This window comes from Lates calcarifer, unplaced genomic scaffold (genome assembly GCF_001640805.2).
Source record: "Lates calcarifer isolate ASB-BC8 unplaced genomic scaffold, TLL_Latcal_v3 _unitig_1568_quiver_1073, whole genome shotgun sequence".
Taxonomy (NCBI): domain Eukaryota; kingdom Metazoa; phylum Chordata; class Actinopteri; family Centropomidae; genus Lates; species Lates calcarifer.
The window spans coordinates 11,463-29,456 of NW_026115618.1; the positions used below are offsets into that span (position 1 = coordinate 11,463).

A 17,994-nucleotide genomic window follows, 5' to 3' on the forward strand; every position below is an offset into this window, starting at 1 on the left:
TCTCTCTCTCTCTCACACACACTCAGTTACTATTTTCCCAGAAAGTCATGTTCTGGTCAGGACGACCCTGTGATCCCCTCCCTCATAATTCAGCAGACACACACCATCCCCTCTCTATCACCGAGTATGTTTTCTGTACGTCGGCTCGTTTAACTTGTGACGTCTCAAACTATTTCCTCTTTTCTTTCATTATTCATGTCACTTGGTATTTTTCACACACACATCCTGAATGCCCGTGGAAGCAGAAACTCAAGTTTCTTTGTGTGTGTTAACATGCGTCCCTGTCTGTTTTCCACAGGTTTATAGCGGTCATCACTATGACTGATGGGGATTATGACTACCTTATAAAGCTCCTTGCCCTGGGGGACTCCGGCGTGGGGAAAACCACCTTCCTGTACCGATACACAGACAACAAGTTCAACCCCAAGTTCATCACCACAGTCGGCATCGACTTCAGGGAAAAGAGAGTGGTGAGATCTCTCTCTCTCTTTTTATTTTTGGGGTTTTTATTTATTGTTTATTTTTTCCTGATGCAGCAAATTCTACATCCTCACCTTACACGCAGGTGATGCAGGCTCTGTTGCCATAGTTACCGTGGCATTTGCCCAGGCATTTTCTTTGGGCTTTATCTTTCAGAGAACAAACGGTGGGTCAGGTTAGGTCTGGATTTGCTGCTGCTGTACTCCCACAACAGCATGTCGAGCTGAGTCACAGTCGGGGAGATTGAACCGGGGTCACATCCACCAATAACCCGGGATAAATAATCTGTGAAAAGATGGTTCAGGTTAACTCCTTAGTGTCTGTGGTATTATTAAATGAAAAAAGGAAATCTGCATGTATATTTCTTTTAACCAAGTTCTTTCTCTTCTAATCCACTTTGCTAACTTGTGGTGGTTCTGTGGCTCCTTCCACTAAGTCTTCCCTTCATTTGCGATGTTGCCGTAGATGATGCTGGGTCAGAGCAATGGTTCCCAACCTTTTTTCCAACCTTTGGTTTGTGGTCCATAAAACACAAAGTACTTGACAAGTACTCAGTCACAGGTTTTGGCTGTAATGGAAGCAAAAGTTGTGAGCAGTTCACCCAGAGTGTGTTTTTTCTTTGTTTTTTATTTCATCAGTTTCTCTAATGGCTACTAGATGCCAGCCTGGTTCTAGACCTCTGACTTAATAGCTAAGATTTGCTCAGTAAATGTGTCTGGTGTTTTGCTCAGATAGGGTCAATCAGGTCTTAGTAGGTTGGATTAAAGGTGTAAATTTTTAGCTACATAGCTAATGTTAGCATTAACAGCTGTTTACTTACCAGTCTAGAAGAAACATTGTGAGTTTGGCATCAAACTTCATTCCTTTACCCGCCAAGCGCTGTCTCCATAGTGTGTTTTGCTTCTATTTCTGTCACTTAAGTTACCATGCTAACCAGCTAGCACAGTCTTGTTATACCACATTGTAATAGTGAGTCACCGTAGCGTCCAGTCTGTCCAACATGAGTGGATGAAGAAGTAGCGCTGCCCAGAGGACGTATTCTAACGTCTTGTCTTGTAAACGCAACTACGGCTGATGCTCTTGTTAAGTAAACAGCTGTTGATGCTAAACAGCAGTGGATATATGGATTTTAGCAGGTTTTGATTGATTTTTTTCCAGTTTAAACCTTGTCAGTTTTGGAAAAACATTCACTCTTGTTGCTGGAATCCAGGCGTCCACGAGTGAGACGCACTTATCTGAATCAGGGAGTGGGCGAGGCCCGGTTCGGTCAGCAGTTCGGTCGCCTTGGTGCTTGCGCTGCCTTCACATGTCTGAAATACTGACAACGCTGCTTTAACAGCTCTGGATGACTCATAGGATTGATTATCATTCCTCAACTCCTCTGCGTCTTTGTGTGTGTGTGTGTGTGTGTGTGTGTGTGTGTGTGTGTGTGTGTTAAGGTCACACCAAGTTTTGAGCTATTTTATCTAGAATCAGGTGGAAGCAGACAAACTTGTGATCACAGCTGTAGTTCAGAGTAGTCAGGAAATTAACCTGGTCTCAAAGAGTTCTTCTTGATCCACTGTAGCTTGGACTGGACCTGAGTTGTGCATTGCTAAATGTAAATGAAACCATACAGCCCAGTTTTCTTTCAGACTTGAGTTTTGTTAGCTCAAGCAGAAAAAATAGATAAATCTTGCTCAAAAACTAATGCCAATGACTTATGACAAGATCATTTATCTTGCAAAAAAACCCAACAACAAAAAACAAAAACAATCCTCAAAATGTTAAGATTTAATCATCCTTAAATAAGTTATTACAACTTAAATTTGAACTTTAATTGGGCATTAATTTGAATACTGTTGACAAAAAAACAAAAAAATCAAGTAGCCAGTGAGAATCTTTAGTTTTGTTCACTCATTTTTTGATAAGATACTTTGTGATTTTAACACTATTGTAAACTATGTATTGGGGCTAAGTTACTTATGCATATGGGGACTTAAATTTATTTAGGTTAATGAAAACTTAAGAACTGCTTTTCTGGAAAATTGTGAGTATATTCATCAAAGTAATTGAAAGATTAGAAAATTGTGCAGTTGTGGCATTTGTGAAAAAACCCAGCATCGTGTTCCAGCAATAATAATACTATAGCTCTCACTATATGAACATGCGTCATCATTTTCCACCTGATTTAAAAGTTGATTATCACCTAGAAAACTGAACCAAAAATACTGACTGCTTTGACCATGATCACACAGCCTTAAAAGAGTGTCAGAGAAAGTGACAGTGTCTCATCTGGGAGAATCAGAGGTGTGAATGAGCCCGAGGCTTCCTGCAGAGACACAAGCACAACCAGCTGCAGCACACAAGGGTTCATCATTATGAAGCAGGGATCGCTGTCCAGATCACTGTTAGTCAGACCAGCTGACAAATTCACAACAATTAAAACGGTGGAGATGTGAAAAATGGACACGGCAGAAACAAAACAAGTGGTGATAGAATGAAATATGAGCCTTGAAGTTGAATAATAGATCCATGAATATGAATGTGTGTTTGCACCTAAAACTTGAAGTTCATCAATCCATATTTGCAAAATACATAGTCCCAGAGGCCTGTTGACGTAGGGAGTGCTCGCAGGGCTGCTGGAGTAAACAACTATAACTGCTAAGCTAACTGCTAACATGCTAGCCAGCTAGGCTAGTGCTTATCAGTCACGATAACTCTCTTGAGCTTCTTCTGGTCGTTTGGTCGTGTACATTATTTCATTCCATTAACAGTCACTGAAGGGGGGGAAAAATTGCTAGTGGGATATGACCCATTACAAGTCCACACTGTTTACTCAAAAGATTTATTTGAAACATAAACTCCTGCATCATGACTCGTCTAAAAACAGTTCCTCTTTTGTGGAGTAGTGAGTAGTGACTGGCGCAAGACAGTTAATAAGCTAAAATAGCTTCCTCTATTTTGGACTCAACGGCGCAAATTTGTAGATTTATATGCAAAGAGGGTTGTTTTCCTTTTGGCCTTTCATTTCATTTGTCTTTCAGAGTCAGATTACCACATGTTTATTATGTCTCTTAAATAAAAACTGGTGTTGTTTCTTTCTCTACAGGTGTACACAGCGTCCAACCCAAATGGGACGACCACAGGGAAAACCTTCAAGGTTCACCTTCAGCTCTGGGACACAGCTGGACAGGAGAGGTGGGCTGCATCTTCAGAAAGAAACCAATCAGGATAATGGCTTATCTTTGTATTAGTCTAGCTTGTCATGCTTTGTCACTTGTGATATCTTGAATTGCTGTTTGGCCTGTTGTTTTCAAGCAGCAGCCAGCACAGCTGACAGTTGACTTTAAAGCTCAGATGTATTCAGCTGCAGTTCCTCTAATGGCCACTAGATGCTAGCCCAGTTTCTTCCACTGAAGTTAGCATGCTAAACGCTTAGCCCAGCCCGTCACGTTTCGTAATACTACTTTGTGATAGTGACTCAATGTAGCGTCAGTCTGCCATTAGTCCAACATGACAGGATGAACAAGTTGCACAGCCCATTATTATTATTATTATTATTATTATTATTATTATTATTAATAATAATCTTAATGTTGGCTATATAGCAATAGCAAGAACTTGCACATGGTACCTTTAAGTCTCGCTAATTATACCTACAATTTAATACTGTTGTATTCATTTAGACCTGCAATTAGACACATGTCCCATAGGTGTCCAGTTATAGTGTCCTGTTGCTATCAAACAAAACAATCAGAATTAAGTAATCTTGTGGGCTTGGTGTAAAACAAATATCTTTCCTTCCTAAGAAATTAAAATTATTTGCAAATATACAATGAGCAAACGATCAGGATAAAGCAGACATGAACACAATATCAGGCTGATTGAATGAAATGGAGCTAAATGGCAGTCCATTCTGGTAATGGTATAACTACAACAGATGATGCCCCAAGAAAACTTTTCTTTTCTTTGAAATTGGAAATTTATTTTTTCTTGAAACTCTGGGAAAGATATTTTATTCATTTCAATCTCACATTTTCAAAACTGCCTTGAGAAGCCAATGTAAAATTTCAGATATGAGAAATCAGATTGTACAACAATGAAACTCACTTGTGAAATTGATCATGTATAATCACACTTAATGGTTTGAAGCAGAAACAACAGATCACTATCCACATTTGCATGTGCTGTATGTGTGTGTCCATATGTGTGTCTGTAGTATGTGTCAATCATGTATGTGTGTGGTCTTTAATTGCAAGCTGCCTTTTATCTGTTGAATCAGTTTATAAAGGCCTGGTGACTCACTGCAGGGTGACTCAGCGTTAGTTACATAATTTTAATTTCATTTATTCAGCTCAGTGTAACGGAAGAGATTCCCGTTTTTATAAACTGATCTTCATGATCGTTTAATCAAGCAACTAAAGGCATTATTCCACCTGTGTGATCAGTCCATCAGAGTGTTTGCTGTGGAAACACCCCTGATAATCTGCTGCTTTATCCTGATTGTTTGCTTATTGTATATTTGCAAATAAAACTTGATGAGTAATGTTTACACACAGCTGTGATCCATGCTCGGTCACACCCAGAAACCCAGTATACTACAGAGTAACTGAGGAAGTCTTATTACTGACTGGTGTTGATACAAACAGCAGCACACAGCAAATACTTTTTGTACATTACAACAGTGAGATTAGAGTGAGATGAGAGAATCTACAGCTTCAGACACTTGAGCTCAGACTGTTGGTGCTTAACCCAGCCTTTAAAGTGTACAGTATAGTGCAGTATATATAGTATGTATTATTCCTTTTTACTTTTTGTGTGCATGTTTCAGGTTCCGCAGCCTGACGACGGCCTTCTTCAGAGACGCCATGGGGTTCCTGCTGATGTTTGATCTCACCAGCCAGCAGAGCTTCCTCAATGTCAGAAACTGGATGAGTATGTTGTTAACCTCTGATTTTTACATATTTTAAACTTGTTGTAGACCTGCTGAGGGTTATATGAAGGGTTATATGAAGAAAGCATAAGATAAAATAACAAGTGAAACTATCTTAAGAGTTTTTACCTGAGATTGTTGGTATTATATTTGCACATCTCATTTGTTTCCTGTTTATTTGTGTTCATTTCCAGGCCAGCTACAGGCCAATGCCTACTGTGAGAACCCAGATATCGTGTTGGTAGGAAACAAGGCGGACCTGGCCGACCAGCGGGAGGTTCAGGAAAAACAGGCCAAAGAGCTGGCCGATAAATACGGGTATGTTTATTTGTTTATTTTGTTTTTGGTGTTTCATAAGGAGCAGACAATTAGAGGTAACACAACCTGTGCAGCACTTGTGTCTCAACAGTTTCTCTACAAATTATTTCCTGTTAGACCAGGCAAAAGTCATTTCCTGGTGCAATTCAAGCCACCCAAGACCACAGTCTGACATTGCCTAGCAACTCTGTTCCAGGAAGTAATAAACTGTCTTAAACTCTGGGGAACTTAAAAATGTTCAGGCATGTACACTGTCAGTTAAGTGTTATGTCTACAGATTACATGCATTTAAATTCAGCTTCAGTTTTATTTCCACATTCAGGATGACACACAGATAAAAATGTGATAAGATAGGAAAAATCACTTTAACCCTTTTTTTGTTAATAAGTTGAGTCAATAAAATTCTCTTTGAGTCCAAGTGAATGTTTGTGCCAGATGTAATGAAATTACATTCCTCACGTTCTTGTAAATGCAATATATCAGGAACACCTGGAGCTGTTTACTTTTCCACCCCCATGTTTTTTCTACCTTATGATAATGGCTGCACTTCACAATACTTATATATCAAATGAATTAATGATATAAAAACATAATTGGTTCTCTACCTGTATGAAGTTTAAAGTTTCCAAATGATTTAATGGAAAAGGGAATCAATTAAAAAACAGTTGAGCTTATTTGGAAAAAGGTCACGACACAGCACCTTTTAAATATATATATATATATATATCTTTTGTTCTTGACACTCACAGGATTCCGTACTTTGAGACGAGTGCAGCGACAGGAGCGGAGGTGGACAAGGCAGTGATAACGCTGTTGGACCTGGTCATGAAGAGGATGGAGCAGTGCGTCGACAAACCGCCCGCTGAGCCCGCCAACGGGAACGGGGCCACAAAGCTCGGTGATGCGCAGCCCAACGAGAAGAAATGTGCATGTTAGATCGAGTCTGCGATTCAGGAAATGACCAGTCAACGTCCATCCTTTCTACTCGTCACATCCCTCCATCTTTTTACTTTCCTCCTCCGGTCATCTTTGATTGCATGTTACTTTGTCTTCTCTTCATTCCTTTCTCTCTAAAACTAACCTTTAACCATCCTCTCCTCTTTCTCAATGAAACAACTCTGCCCCCCTCTAGTGGATAGTCCAGATACTGCAGTCTCAGCCTGTCTGCCTTTGAGCCCTGTTTAGGAGGAAGTTAAAACAGTTTCATCACTGTCAGACACATAATGTGCCTCGTTTAAAACATGCAGCCTGGGAATTAAGCTCCGCACGCTCCCACTTTCTCTCATAGCATGTGGTTTGAATGATTTTAATGGCTTTAAACAGTCAAAAAAAGATGTTTAAGTTCATCGCTTTGTAACAGGGGGAAGATTTTGCTTCCTGTTTAGGCTGCCACTGGTTGACAGCCTAATCTGGGCCATAAAGAGTTTAACATCAGGCTGTATATTTGTATAAATCCCTGAAGCTTTTCCTCCTGGACCAGGCTGAACATCTGTGTGACCAGTGTGTTTTTATCCTTATTTATTCCCTGTTTCACACTGTCTGTGCTGTACCTGTATTTGCCAGAAATGATCATTTTTAACAGCAGTTTTGTGTGGTTTGATAATGCTAGAAATTTGCTAACAATGCACCAAATAATTTAGCCAATGTTTGATGGTTAGCTTCTGTAGCTAACTTTACGATAAGTTATCTTAATCCTCAATTAGCTGTCCAGATAAATATTCAGCCTAAATTAAAATTTATATTAAATAAATATACATGACATAGATACAAAGCAGAGGAAGGTTAAAAACCTCTGCAGAGTTTGTGGCATAACCATTGCTGATGTCTCGTTTCCAATCTGTTTAGCAGGTAACATAGCTAGCCACTAACGGAGAGAACAGTGCTGCAGTGTTGGCAGTGGCTGCAAACTACATGCTAATATTAACAAAAGCAGTTGAGAAGTGTTTTTGAGGAAAGATTTCACAATGTTTTATTAAAACATGGAAATAAATAGAGAGAATAATGTCATAATGTATCGGGAAATGTTTTCGTATCAGTCTTCTCAAAATCAACACAGCAAACGTCTTGTTAGCTCTTTATGTTCAAGGATATTGTGACTGTTGAGTTATTGCTTTCTGTGCCAATACTTTAAAGTTTTCTCTGGAGGAGTGCTCATACATCTTTATATCTGACTTTTGATACCAAAACAATAGCATGTGGAAAGTTTAGCTAACGTAGCCTACACTGCTGTGCTTTGTTTGTTTGTTTGTTTGTTTAGGATTTTTTGGATACTTTGGATACTTTTACATTGCATTAATAACATTGTGTACTTAATTAATTTTTTGAAGTAACTGTTGTTTGCAGATTTAAAGATAGTATACCATTCATATTTTAGGGTAAATATGGGTACAGCATGATACATGTGCAATGGAGGAAAAAAGCCAACATTGTATATTATTATAAGAGTATAGACCAGGATAGACGTATTGTTCCAAACTGATCTACTGCCTTGGCTTTTAAAGCGTTATTCCACTGTGGAGGCCGATTTCATCTCTGTTGGAGTTTGAGATAAGTCAGCTATATTGGTTGCTCTGGGGCTCCATTGTCACCATGACTTAGTATCATTTAACTGAAAACAAAATTATAGTACAGCCTAAAAGAAAATGGCTATAGCAGATAGAACAAGCATGGCATTTGAGTCAATTAGCTATAGCGGCACTGAAAAAGTTAAGTGGTGAGGATAATCATATCTAGTAGGAATTGTTTTTTATTGTGAAGATAAATACTAATAATTATATCTAGTGGGAATCGTTTTTTATTGTGAAAATAAACCTGACAATGAGAAAAAATGCCAAATATCAGTGGGGTGATGTTCGATCTTCAGGGCTGCTGACTTTAGAGTCTTTTTAACCGATAATCAGATGAAGTGAAATAACGCTTTAAGGCCCCATACATGACCAATGTCATTAGAATATAAAGTGACCAATTATTTATATTAGAAGAAATGTAAAACATTAAATATTATTTCTGTTGTCATATTTCATGTTTCATGTTTTATCCTTTTTATCTGTCACACTCACTTCTTTGGTTGTTGTCATGTTCATGTCCGTCAAGAGCAAATTATCTCAACTGTATTCATATTTGTGATATTTGTTTTTCATCACTGTAGTGCTCTTAAGTACAGTTGTCAAATTATCCCAGAAGTACAAATTTATCCACAAAGTGTGTCTAACATGAGGAAAATACACTATTAGAAACTCCTGAGGAAGTACAGCAGTTTTTCACTCTGTTCTGAACTGGACTTTTTTTGGCTCAAGACTTGAAGTTACTGTGGACCAACCTTTTGTCTTGTTTTGTTGCTCAACACTATATTGTTTATTTTCATTTTGTATCAGAACATTTAGCCCAGTGAAATCATGGATACATTCCACTGAGCTCAGCATAAAAAGCTGCATGTTTTGTACCATGATGCTAAGCTTGAGCACGGTGAAAAAGAAACGTCTTTAAAAGCCCTTTAGACATAAATTTGCAACAAAAACACAGTTTAAATAAATGTCAAAAATCAGCTTCGGTTTCAAGATTATCTCCTTTGTTTTAAGTGCAACTCAGCAATTTTCCTCTTATCAAGTAACACCTTGATCTGCCTTACTTCGTGAAAAATCTTGAGCCAATGTTGAGGTGCACCAGAAACAAGGGAAAGAATCTATCGTCATTTATCGTTATTGCTGCCAATTAAATTATTATTTTGTCCTTCAGTGAACCAGCTTGTTATCACAGTCCAAACTTACAGCTGTAGAATATTAAGATAACTGCGGGTTTGCAAAGTGTACCGAAACAAGTGGCTGCCAAATGGGTCAACAGCAATGTTAAGTATGTAATGTGTGACTAATTGATGGCAAGTTAAAGCACCATAGAGCTTTGGCTTCACCTTGTTGTCACATATATTTAATCTGACAGTGTGCCAAATAAAAACAGGAAACACCACAAAGAAGCGTTTGTTTTCGACAAAACCTCAGAAAAACTGCCTTCACAGTTTTAAAAAATGTGTTTTTGTGTCTGTTCTTTTTTAGTTCGAAAGCCAACAGAGTCATCTGCCAACAGCTGATCTCAGTGCCATATGAAATACTAATAAGGAGATAGATAGATAGTCAGAGCTGGCTCACATTGTAACATTCTCTCCCAAATTATTAGCAGCAAAATAGTGATAATGTTCCCAGAAAATACTGTGTCTGTATGGGTTTATTTGTACTGTTTCAGCTGATCATCTGCTGTTTTTTTGCTCAAATCTGTATATTTAGTCTTTTTTTTCTATACACATTTCTAAACATTTAACAAGGCACCTGAAGTGGAGTTTTCTTACTATGGGCTTTGTTTCCTTTTCTCCAACTTACATTCATAAAGCAAGTCCTGTTACAGTGAAACAAGTAATTTTTCAACAGATTTGCATCTTTAAGACTTCTTAAAGACGGCTTTGACAACACTTAAAGCTGCAGCTGGGAGTGAAATTTTTGGACACTTGGGTTGCTGAGAGCGCTGAGACCAGTGACTAAATATGAAGATGGATGACACATCTCCACTCTCTTCCACTGTACAAAAATGAAGCCAAAATATCCCGGTCCTGGGGCAGCCATCTTGCGCTGGCCGTGTCATTTGGAGCCAGAGTCTTGCCCAACCAATCGCAAGTCAGTCACAGCTTTCAATTAAAAATAACAAATTAAAACCAAACTTATCAGGAAAATTAACTCAATCAGCATGTTAATAACTACGAAAAAGCCATCTTTGGATGTGCTTTGATGTTATACTTTGGCCAGTGTTCCATTTGGGGGCATGCCCGATGATCTATACTGCAGCCAGGCACCAAGGGGCGATCAACATGTTTTGGCTTCACTTTTGAGGAGCTGTCATGTCATCAATCTTTATATACAGTCATCGGCTGAGACTGAACCTAACAGTACTACAAAAATTGTGATTAATGCAGCTTTAAAATGTCTTATATGCATCTTTAAAAGTATTACAATAAGGTTACCATGTGTGAAGCCACTTTTCAGACTTGTCTTTTCAGACTAAATTGTTTCATTTTTGAAAAATTCAATGTTTTTTTTCATAGAAATGTAATGAAACTTTTAAACTGTGAGGTAGAAAGATCATTAATTGCCCATAAATGTCATGCAGCCTTACTGATCTAGATGACTAGCAACTAATTTGAAAAATGTTTTTTGGGTAATTTTGATTAATTTATATTTGCATTTTTAAAAAAAAGATAAAACATGCACATTTATCATTAAGATCTACGCAACAACACAGATTAAGTAAAGTAAGGAGACACAATTAATTAAAGCATTAAAGCACCAAATTAATAGTAATGACTGGCACTGGTTGAGAACAAATTACCGGTGCACTTCACCTCCAGATGGACAACCATTTTGAACCAATGCCTTTTAATCATGACAATCTTCTGAAACGATTTGTCAGCTTTTATCTGAGACCTCCTTCTTATATTGATCATTACCTTTCATTTGAATTTGTATTGTATGTTTGTCCTTAAATTTAGTGTTTAGTTGTGCCACAGTTGCGTCTTAACATTTACTTCACTGTCTTGAATCATGTTTTTCTTAAAGAATCTCTCTCATGAACCTTAACATCTTTAATGTAGTTTTTGAATTCACTTTGAAAGTTTACACTGTTTGAAGAGTCATGTTGTGCCTGTTATTAACTCTTCTGTCTGATCCTCTGTAAAGTTTGTGAGCTACTGAATATTTTAATGCATTATTGATCATAGATTACAAAACAGAGGCAAAAGAGAACAGAAGTCCTGATGTTGTTTTTGTGCCCGATATATCAAAACAACTAATCAATCCAAGTACCTCTAAGAGCTTTTATTTTTGGAAACCCTCTGTGTGTGAATTCTCTCTGATGCCTGCGGTTTGTACACGTTTGTTCAGTTTTCACTGTGTGTATCGATGCCTGTGTGTGTTTGTTGGGTTTGTTGCACTGTCAGCATGTTTGACACCACCAGAATGGAATGACCTGTGATGCGTTTAGTGTTTCTGATGTCAGAGCTGCAAATAAATATCTGTGTGTGTTTTTACCCTTTGGGTTTTTTTTCTCCAGAAGAATCTGCTTTGACGTGATGCAGATGGCGACCACTGTGTTTTAAAGGAGAAAATCTAAAAAAAAAAAAAAAAAAAAAAAGTTTGTCTCTTTGTCAGATCTCTAGAAGAGTCTGATGGCAGTAACAGTGTGGTGTTTCTGTGTTGGTGAGGTGTTCACGAAGGCTAACTACAACTTTACCCTTAAATCAAATACTTTTTTGTTTTGGTTTTTAGCATTGAAGTCTACATATATTTAACTATAACTTGTTCAAGAAAGTAACATGTTTAACCCAGAGTTTATGCTAGACTTTTTTGATGGCCAATATGGATGTTAATATTCCTGAATTCCAGCCATATCAAACAACTACCATGATGATGAAATAATTCCAAAATTCTGTCGTAAACTCTGGTTTGAACACAAGTTGCTTTCTTGCATGGATCTTGAATGCAGAAAATAATTTGTACACACAAGATTACGAAAAAAGAAATTATTTATGTTGATGTTTCAAATCATCTGAGAAGAAATTTGTAGAATTGAAGGCACTAAAACAAAATCAGGGAATATCTCTTTAAATTATGATTAAGTTACTTAGATAAGACTTATTGTCAATATTGAAATATGTTAATAATTAAATGGCAAAACCAAAAAGCATAACCAAAAGCATTTCATTTTCAAAAAAATATGTAAAAGTTAAATACCGGACTAAAGTGCAAGTACTTTAACTTAGTATGTTGCAGTATTATGTTACAAACTACTGCACTTGAGCATTATTTATTCAGTTTTATTAACCCCCCCCCCCCAAAAAAAAACCAGTTAAAGGACCGTAGAGGGTGTACTGTAGTAGGGCTAAAATGTAGCTAGCTACTTGGACAAAGTTTTGATGGTCCAACTGCTCACTAACAGCTAAGTCATTTGTTGAGTAGCTGATTCTAGTTTGTACATTATCAAATTTATTTTCTTGGTTCCAGTGTTTCCCCTCTAGCCTTAGCATGCTAGCTAGTGCTAGCCTACCTTTAACACTAGTTAACACTTAAGCTAGTAGTAGCCAAACTGTTAGTATGTTGTTTACATTTACAAACATTTGTTAGCCTGCTAAAACATTGGCAAGGGGCCGTGCTAATGGGCTGATGTTTTAGCATTTAAACAAACATTAGACAGCTAATGTTTGCAGAAATATTTATAAATAATAGCTTGCTAACAAACAGGAAACCAATGGCGTCAGTGTACCTTCAGGACAGGAATGCCCCTCCGTGGCAGTTACTTACCATAATTTAAATTTTCTGGCATCAAAGGCCTGTTATTTTTCACTCAGAAACTGAACTGTCTGGTAAAGATAAAGTAAAGATATCAAGACACACTTGGTGATGAGAACTGTAAAATGTAAAAAAAAAAAAAAGAAAAAAAGATGCCTTTTTGGTTTTGAAAGTGTTATAAACTGGAACTGAACATGTATGTTTTGATGAGTATATTTGTAGTCACAGTTTGCATTTTATCTATAGCTGAAGCATTTGTTATAGATGATGACTGATGGACTTTGCGGTAAATTTATCCAGACATTGTGAGATCTGATCTGACAGCTGATTAAAGATGACTTAGAACTATAATAACCTTTGGAATCTGTTGTGTGAATTTGTGTACATCTTTTGCTGCACTTAAGACCACCGCTGCTGAGCAACGGCAACATGGACACTCTCCAGTTCTCTGCGGTTCTCTCCACACAACAGTCTTCATATCATTACACAGATTAGTACTTACACCCACGCTGATATGGAAGTATTTACTGCCCTCCCGTGGTCAGACTGAGTCATTACAACACTACATTACTCGTGGGTCAGGGTTCACACTTTCTATTATTAGGATCAAATTCAAACTGAAATGGCTGTATGAATCCTAATATTCATTAGTTTACAACAACTTTTGTTACTGAGAGGGAAACGTGACCGGATTCTGATTAGTTTGCATTAGATAACAAAAACTAATAAAACGTGTTTATTGCAGAGATATCTGATTATTACATCAGGAGCTGGGAGGAGTTGAGCACAATGGAAATCCCCGCCCCTCCTCCACTGGTTACTTCCTGGTTGTTGTTGACGTCTCAGAGTCGTCTCGCATATTCGTCTCTCCGGTTAAAGGTAAAGCTTCCCCTCTTTTCCCTCTTTCATCTCGTCTTTATTCACTTTTTCTCTCAGCTCAGCCTCTACTGACACTAAATATTTGCGTGCCTCATTTAACAGCACGTGAAATCATGCTTGTGTTCACCTGTACAGGTGAGTCTGTGGCTATAGCTCTGACTCCGAGCACCTGACAGGTGTCCTGCCCGGTAAAAATCAACAAACCGCTGTGAAAATCACAGGTACGAATCGGCAGATTTAGGGAGAGTTATTCACTGAACTCTAATGTGGTCATTTACTGTGGGTTTTTTCTACACCGATACCCGCCGGTCTATTTTTACCGAGGAGGGAAGTGAAGTGGGCGGCGACTCCGCATGACCCGCCCGCCCACTCCTAAATGAAACACGAGCTTCATTCACTTAGAGACGATTCAGTCTAAAACTAGGGCCGGCGAGTTCCCCCATCTGATTCCAGGATGATGAAACTCTGTCCTCTTGCTTCCTCTCAACCCAGAAACATTCACTGGAAATAAACCACACTGATACTTTGCAGACACAGAGGTGTAGAAAACAAACGCAACAAAACAAAACACCTGTGAGAGGAAGAAGCATCAAAAGGTAATGATATATTTCCATGATCTGATTTTATAGTTGGTGTTTTTCTTTCTTTCTTGACTGAAAGATGAAATGTGTTGCAGTATTGTACAATGAAAATAAGTAATTTAGGTTGCGTTCAGAAAAAAATGACATTAAAGCTTTGTCTTGTTTTGAACTCGTAAATCTATTTTTATCCTAAAACTCACAAGTCTTAGTGGTCCATCAAAGTCTAAGTCTGGCTCCAAATATTGAGTTTACTATCAAGTTTGACCCAAAAAAAACAAACCCCAGCAAATTCTGACCAGAGTGTGATTTTGATCCTTCAGTCGTCAAAATGGTTTGAGATTAATTTTCTCTCAGTTGATTTACTGATGAATCACATTTTTCACAGATCAGAACAGGTCAGGAGAACAACGTGTACAACATATAATCACATTTAAGGCGCAAACTCCTCATCAAACAGAAACAGAACTGAAACTCTAAATAAGCCTTTTGGCAAAAACAAACACATGATCACTTCGCCTACAGCTTCTACTGCCTGACTTTAGATACTGGAGCTGAATTTATTTGTCCTTTGACAGGAAATGAAAGTATTTTTATAAAATCAGAAATGACCTTAAACAGTCAAGTTCCATGTTTTCAGACAACACCTGGAACTTTCTTTATTAATACTTAAGACCAAAATTGATTATCAAAAGAACTGATGATTAATTTTCTTCCAGTCGACTAACTGTTGCAGCTCTAGAAGAAACAATTAACTGAGAATGTTTCTATATTGTGTCAGTGTGTGAATTATACTATTACTCATGTTTAGGTTTTGTCTATTAAAATAAACATGATGCAGTTTTATTTTTTCACCACTAGGTGGTGCCAAATCATCACCAATGACCTTAATGGAGCCTGGAGTGAACCACATGAATCTTTATGAATAAAAGTGTAAATGTAATTTTTTTTTTTTTTTTTTTTTAGATATAACACTGCAACTCAAACATTTCTACCACATGAAAACAGTCAGATGAGTGTTTTTAGTGTTTGTTGTCACAGCTCTGTTTGTTTTTTATTTCACTGACAGGAGTGTTGTACATCCATGAGGAGACGCCATGAGACTTCAGAGACAGCCCTCTTTAAAGACAGAGTAAGTCAATTCAATTTACTCTGGGGAAAACATAATCAGTTGGTAAAACTCTCAAGTTTTATCATCCCTGATGAAGTTGAAACCTGAGCCTCCCTCATCCTCTTGTCATCTCCAGGATCTTTCAGCCTGAACCAGAAGCTGAATATCGGCTAGATCCTGAGCTCAGCTGTTTGTCCTTGAAAAGCAAATCTGAACCTCTTCTGTTTAAAGATGCATTGCCCTGTTGTGAACAGAGGTGAGCTGTTGCTAACGTTCATGTTTTAAAGCAGGCTATCACCATAAAGTTGTTTAGTTCTGAATCCGGATCAGAGTCCTTGCAAAGAACCAAAGTAGACTGCAGTAAAGAACTACAGTAGAGTCCAGTTGGGTCTGAACGTTGCTGGTTTGTGTTAGATTTAGTTTAAACCTGATGGTTTTCTCACCAGCTTGTTTTCTCTCTGCTGAGTATTCCCATTGATCATAACTGTTTTCATCTTGTTCATTTACTATGGACTAACTAGACTAAGGAATAACTTTCCTTGTCTACATCTACCAGCCTCCATCAGAGACCACAATCCTGTGAACCAGATCCTGGACCTGATCTGGAACCAAGCTGTGTGTCCTTGAAGAGCAAGGCTGAACCTCTTCTGTTTAAAGATGAACTCCCCTGTACTGAAGAAAGGTGAGCTGTTTAATTCACTGTTCATGCAGAATATTTTAATCTCTGGCTTAAAGACATGAATGTGACAGACGTAACGTGAGTTAATTCTTCATGATTCCTTTACAGAGTCGACCTGGAGAGCTCAGAGGAACAAAGTGGTCCGCCTGTACAGCAGGAGCAAACACAACTGGACTCCACATTTATGGTCTGTACATATAACAACTGCACTTTTTAGACCAGTGGGTTTTCAGTCTGTCCAACATTGATCCGATGTTTGGCTCAATGGTTTTAGTTTGATTGTGTCATTCATAAAGTATTCTGTTCCAGATGCTGGAGTTGAACATCATAACTTTTATGAAGAATGAGCTGAAGAAGATGCAGAAGGTTCTGAGTCCAGATTACCCAGAATGCTTAGAGAGCCAGAGGGAGGATGAGGAGGTGTTGGATGGTGAGGATAAAGAGCAGAGGAGGAGCAGCAGAGAAGCGTTTCTGAAGATCACACTAAACTTCCTGAGGACTATGAAGGAAGAGAAGCTGGCTGATTGTCTGCAGAGCAGTAAGAGGATTTCTTATATCCCTCTTCATTTCTGATCTTGGAAATATGTTTAATGTTTGATTTGAAAAATAATGATTGGTTAGTTGTCCCAGTCCAATCAAACCCCACAGAACATGGATTAAAAATCAAGTCAAGTTCAGTCAGTTTGGTCAAACAGTTCAGAACACCTCAGCAAAAGCAAAAAAGGTTTTAAACTCAGATGTCCAGGATGCAGATACAAACCAAACCAGGAAATTCCAGAAAGACTATTTAATTATTTATTATTATGATTAAATCCACTGTGACCTTAATCGATTACATCTGATGAAGGTACCTTACACCCTTGAGACACACCTCATTGTCACTTTAAAGAACCTTTTAGACCTTCCTTTGGTAGGTATTAGGCTTCACATTTCAGTGTCTTTCTCAAGTTTAAAACCAAAAATCTCAAAAATTTCAGTTGTATAACTAGTTTATCTAATTGGTCCCAGTCTACAAACAAGAAAGGCAGTATTTTTGGTTTCTGAATAAAGGAAGCAATAACATTTAAAGTTAAGTGGTCATATTTTCTTGGCTGTATAGTTTACAGTGTTATTTGTTCTTTCAGGATCTCCTGCTATGTGTCAGCTTAACCTCAAATCTAATCTGAAGGAGAAGTTCCAGTGTGTGTTTGAAGGGATCTCTAAAGCAGGAAACCCAACGCTTCTGAATCAGATCTACACAGAGCTCTACATCACAGAGGGAGGGACTGGGAGACGTCAATGATGAACATGAGGTCAGACAGATTGAAAACAGCATCCAGGAAACCAGACAGACCAGAGAGAACAATCAGACAAGAGGACATCTTTAAACCCTCTCCTGGAAGAGATGAACCAGTCAGAACAGTGATGACAAAGGGAGTGGCTGGCATTGGGGAAAACAGTCTTAACACAGAAGTTCACTTTGGACTGGGCTGAAGACAAAGCCAACAAGGACATACAGTTCACATTTCCATTCACTTTCAGAGAACTGAACGTGCTGAGAGAGAAAAAGTTGAGCTTGGTGCAACTTGTTTCATCATTTCTTTAATGAAACCAAAAAAAGCAGGAATCTGCAGGTTTGAAGAGTACCAGGTCGTATTCATCTTTGACGGTCTGGATGAGTGTCGGCTTCCTCTGGATTTTCACAACAATGAGATCCTGACTGATGTTAC

The 17,994-nt window shown here is 38.1% G+C and overlaps 2 protein-coding genes across 2 annotated transcripts; both read left to right on the forward strand.

The window, feature by feature from the left end:
* The first annotated feature begins 221 nt into the window (after positions 1-221).
* Positions 222-11,780, forward strand: LOC108889464 (ras-related protein Rab-27B). Its single transcript, XM_018685908.2, has 5 exons — positions 222-470; positions 3,572-3,660; positions 5,294-5,397; positions 5,590-5,713; positions 6,463-11,780. The coding sequence occupies exons 1-5, from the start codon at positions 318-320 to the stop codon at positions 6,647-6,649; spliced, it is 657 nt and encodes a 218-aa protein (XP_018541424.1). The 5' UTR covers positions 222-317; the 3' UTR covers positions 6,650-11,780.
* A 2,168-nt stretch (positions 11,781-13,948) lies between these two features.
* LOC108889463 (uncharacterized) lies at positions 13,949-17,567 on the forward strand. The gene is made up of 7 exons (XM_051067364.1): positions 13,949-14,513; positions 15,565-15,627; positions 15,743-15,862; positions 16,163-16,288; positions 16,394-16,472; positions 16,595-16,823; positions 17,410-17,567. The coding sequence occupies exons 2-7, from the start codon at positions 15,593-15,595 to the stop codon at positions 17,565-17,567; spliced, it is 747 nt and encodes a 248-aa protein (XP_050923321.1). The 5' UTR covers positions 13,949-14,513; positions 15,565-15,592.
* Positions 17,568-17,994: the final 427 nt, after the last annotated feature.

Excerpts from the sequence above, each read along its gene's own strand:
- LOC108889463 (XM_051067364.1), top strand. The coding sequence starts at position 15,593 with ATGAGACTTCAGAGACAGCCCTCTTTAAAGACAGA. Across the intron at positions 15,863-16,162 it reads TTGCCCTGTTGTGAACAGAG|CCTCCATCAGAGACCACAAT; the intron begins GTGAGCTGTTGC and ends TACATCTACCAG. Across the intron at positions 16,824-17,409 it reads GGCTGATTGTCTGCAGAGCA|GATCTCCTGCTATGTGTCAG; the intron begins GTAAGAGGATTT and ends TTGTTCTTTCAG.
- LOC108889464 (XM_018685908.2), top strand. The coding sequence starts at position 318 with ATGACTGATGGGGATTATGACTACCTTATAAAGCTCCTTGCCCTGGGG. Across the intron at positions 471-3,571 it reads ACTTCAGGGAAAAGAGAGTG|GTGTACACAGCGTCCAACCC; the intron begins GTGAGATCTCTC and ends CTTTCTCTACAG. Across the intron at positions 3,661-5,293 it reads GACACAGCTGGACAGGAGAG|GTTCCGCAGCCTGACGACGG; the intron begins GTGGGCTGCATC and ends TGCATGTTTCAG.